Genomic DNA, 4,144 nt, shown 5'->3' with positions numbered 1-4,144 from the left:
TTTACGCGACATCCTCCCACCTTGATTAAATATTATTTAATCAACTAGAACATTTCTTAAAAATGCATAAACAAGCAATAAATATAAATTTTAACTACATATAAAATTACTAACTGCATTATATACTATATCTAAGAGTAAAAAAAACATTTCCAAAATAAGCATTGAAACACTAATACGTAAGCTTAAAATTAAATGTACTATACTTAATAATAATACTATACTTAAAAATAAATACCTAATGTTTTCTTTCAGTCATCTGAATATCTAATAGGTTTCTTAATCACCCGACCACTTCTGGTCGTAATATCTTTTACTAGTTTATCAGCTAAAAGTGAATTTTGTGTCTCTGATTGTTTAATAGTAGATTCGCCACCAGAACTTATTTCCATCGGATAAAGGCGTTGGACAGGTCTCAGCAATTCTCAAGAAGATGTCTTAAATTTCACTACTCGAACCTTTCCATCTTTACCAGGATAAACTTCCATCACTTTAGCCAGTGGCCACAGAGTTCTTTTTATGGAGTCATTTTCGATAATAACGACGTCTCCAATGCTTAGTTGAAAACAATTTGGCCTCTCTTTACTTTGCTTTAACAGTCCGAGATATTCAATTCTGAATCTTTTCTTAAGTTGTAGTCTAAGAGCTTGCTGAAATCTCCATCTTTTCTTCAAATCCATTTGATCAATATCGGGTACTCCCACCGATCGCATTTCTTGTAAGAACATTGCCGGTGTCAGTGGCATCAAATCTTCTCTATCTTCGGAAAGATAAGATAAAGGCCTTGAATTAATTACTGCCTCGCATTCACAGAGAAGGCTCATTAACTCTTCATAATTAAGTGAGGCATTTCCCAAAACTCTTCGCAAGAGTTTTTTGACCATTTGTACCATGCGTTCCCAAAAACCCCCCTACCAGGCGGCGGAGGGCGGGATAAATTTCCACACAATTCTTTTAACTGTTGTTTCTGATTCGACGACACTCCAATCAATGCTTCGGAAAAGGTTTTCCGCTCCTACAAAATTTGTACCGTTGTCACTATATACAACACTTGGTCGTCCTCGACGAGCGATGAATCTTCTTAAACAGAGTAAGAAGTCTTTGGTAGACAACGAACTGACCAATTCTAAGTGTACAGCTCTGAACACCGCACACGTGAAAAGCACAAGCCAGCTCTTTTGCCCACCTTTCAATATCAAAGGACCAGCCAAGTCTACTCCTACAATTTCTAAAACTGAAGCGTTCTTGACACGATCTTCTGGTAAGGAAATTGGAGCGGTTTCAACAGGCTTCACTGTGCGCCTTCTGCACTTTATACACTTATTAATTACGTGGCGAACAGATCGTCTTCCACCTAGAACCCAAAATTTCTCCCTTAAGTTAGACAGAACAGTTTGTAATCCAGCATGCATAAGTTCCAAATGGTTTTCTCGAATCAATACTTCTACAAATTTGTGTTTACTCGGAAGAAGATAAGGGTATCTAAACAAATCAGTATCTTTCCTGTCAATTAATTTCGTCTTTACTCTATTAATTCCATTTTCATCTGTAAAAACGTTTAAAGTCTTCAAACTATTGATAAATTGCGGAGTAAATACTTCTCCTTGCATTCTTTTTATCGAAACTCTTTCAGCTTCATCTAATTCCTTTACTGATAATTCTCCCTTTCGAAAATTGGTTTTGTCTCTTGAGTTATGAATAAATCTTAATATCCATGACATCATGCGTATAATTCTGGTATAAGTTGAGAAGTAATATAGGAAATCTTCACTGTTTTCGATAAGTAAAAGTGTTGAACAGTTGTGTATTTCTAGGCGTACTTCTTCCTCATTTGTCCTCATCTCTGTACTTGGCCAACTTCCAACCGGCGTTCTGGGCCAGTGTGGCCCCTCCCACCATCTAGATTTTATAAGCTTTTCCACAGAGCACCCCCGGGAAGGTAGATCTGCTGGGTTGTAATCACCTGGAATGTGTCTCCAGCTCTCCTTTGTGGATGTCTTAAGGATTTCCTTGACCCTGTTCCTCACAAACACACCCCAGGACTCTTTCCTTTGAATCCACTGCAACGCAGTAGTTGAGTCCGTCCAAAAGAATTGCTTAAGGTTTATTTTCAAACTTCTCCGTACTAAATCAGCCAAACGTGTGGCAATACAGCAGGCTAAAAGCTCTAACCTGGATATAGAAATCTTCTTTAATGGTGCCACTCTGGATTTAGCCATCAATAATTGTACCGAAGTATTTTCATCTGTCTCACATCTCAAGTAAACTACAGCAGCGTAAGATAAACCACTTGCATCGCAAAAGGTATGTAATTCTGACTCCAGATAATTATCAGGAAACACTTGTCTTTTTATTTTTAAATCTTTTAGTTTCCTCATTTCTCCAATCCAATTTAGAACTATGAGTTTTGTATCTTCACAAACCTCAGTATCCCATCCTAATTCAGACCTCCAGCTCTCTTGTAATAGTAACATAGGATACAACGTAGCTAGACATGAAAATCCAAGCGGATCAAATACTTGCTGAGCCATGGAAAGAATGGACCTTCTAGTTATCTTTTCTGGATGGTTTGAAATGGATTGAGTATCGCAAAGAATAACGTCTTCGTTCTTGTCCCATAGTAAACCTAAAACTTGTGATGGGACCATAGGAACACTTAAGCGTTTAACAGCAGAATATTCCCATCCTCTCAACTCTAACTTTCCTTTGGCCATGATCTCTGTAGACACTTTTACAAATCTTTGTAATTCATTTTCAGAATTAACTGAAGTAACACAGTTATCTACATAGTAAGCAGATTTAAGTGTCTCTGAAACATCTTGATATGGAGAAAATGCAAATGAATCTAAATGATGTCTTAAAACAGCACCCAGCAAAAGCGGACTACAATTAAGTCCAAAAACAACTCTGCAATGTTGGTATACCTTAATAGATTTTTTTCTTCATCTCCCCACCATAAGAATTTCAAATACTTGCGATCCTCTTCTGCTACTGAAATTTGCAAAAGCGCCTTCTTAATGTCAGCAACAACTCCAATTTTTTTCTGTCTGAATCTAAGAAGAGCAGTTGGGATGTCTTTGAGCAAATTTGGACATTTCATTAAGCAGTCATTTAACGAAATATTTCCCTTCGACTTGCACGAGGCGTCAAAAGCGGGTCTAACAGGTGTTGTAGGGGAAGTTGGTTTGAACACTGCATGATGCATACCCTCCAACTGCTACGGAATTTCCGTAGTTTCAGAAATCTTCTTTTCTGACGGTAGCAAAATTAATGTCTTAATATTTAAAAAATTATTTTAGCGTAACTTGTCTACTATTACTTATAAAAGTGCAGGCCATATGGCTAGATTCTTAAGTTCTGATAAAAGTTTTATGAGAGATCCATTTGCTTTAAAAATTTCTACTTTGGTTCGCTACCACTAGAAAGAATTATTTTCAAAATCCTCATAAGTTGGAGGGTATGCATGATGTGGCAAATAGTGACCTGGCCCTTCTGAACATTCATCAATTATTCCGCATTGCAGCCATTCCTGGAACACAGCATTATAATCTTTTATCTTTCCAGCTTTACTGAGTCTCCAAGAAGTGGACAATAATCGTTTTTCTGCAAGTTCGCGGTTGCTTAGTAATTCGTCGGGACTTTGCATCCAAGGAAAACTAATTTCATAGCGCCCATCTTCAGTAATCTTTAGAGTCTTTTCAAAATGATTTAAGGCTACTTTTTCCTATAACTCTGTGTTCATACTTTCACAAGGATCTGCAACTCCTATCGCTTCCAGTTTCCAAAGATTTTCTATACTATGACTTTGTAAAAATAGCGATGTTATAGTGTTGTCTTTGCAATTATGATTTTCAAAGCTTCCCATGATAGTCCAACCTAAGTGCGTCTGCACAGCAACAAGACCACATTTTAAAATTTGCGTTTGACCTGTACACAATTTGCCTGCAATATCTGCTACAATTAGGAGCTCAATAGGAGGTCTACCTTTACCACGGTCTGTTATCTAGATTCCCAAGTCATCTAACTCTTTCGAACAAGATACATCATTTGTTCTTGGTATTATTCCACAAATGGTTGGTTGATCTAAGACTTGTATCTCGCAAAATTTGTTTGCATGAACACTGCTTACATTTAATTTATTGGT

The 4,144-nt window shown here is 37.1% G+C and overlaps 1 protein-coding gene across 1 annotated transcript; it reads right to left on the bottom strand.

The window, feature by feature from the left end:
- Nucleotides 1-911: 911 nt before the first annotated feature.
- On the bottom strand, nt 912-3,205 carry LOC107452376 (uncharacterized). The gene is made up of 2 exons (XM_071183959.1): nt 2,973-3,205; nt 912-2,883 (listed from the first exon to the last, which is right to left on the bottom strand). Exons 1-2 carry the CDS (start codon nt 3,203-3,205, stop codon nt 912-914), a joined length of 2,205 nt encoding a protein of 734 aa, XP_071040060.1.
- Between the last annotated feature and the right edge of the window lie 939 nt (nt 3,206-4,144).

This window comes from Parasteatoda tepidariorum, chromosome 8 (genome assembly GCF_043381705.1).
Source record: "Parasteatoda tepidariorum isolate YZ-2023 chromosome 8, CAS_Ptep_4.0, whole genome shotgun sequence".
Classification (NCBI taxonomy): Eukaryota; Metazoa; Arthropoda; class Arachnida; order Araneae; family Theridiidae; genus Parasteatoda; species Parasteatoda tepidariorum.
The sequence above is the reverse complement of the archived record's forward strand: the minus strand, read 5'-3'. Positions and strand labels throughout refer to the sequence as shown.

Bases quoted from the DNA above. Each gene is read 5' to 3' on its own strand.
- LOC107452376 (XM_071183959.1), bottom strand. From the start codon at position 3,205: ATGCATCATGCAGTGTTCAAACCAACTTCCCCTACAACACCTGTTAGA. The intron at 2,884-2,972 runs GTATTTGAAATT...ACTTAATTGTAG, and splicing joins GTAGCAGAAGAGGATCGCAA to TCCGCTTTTGCTGGGTGCTG.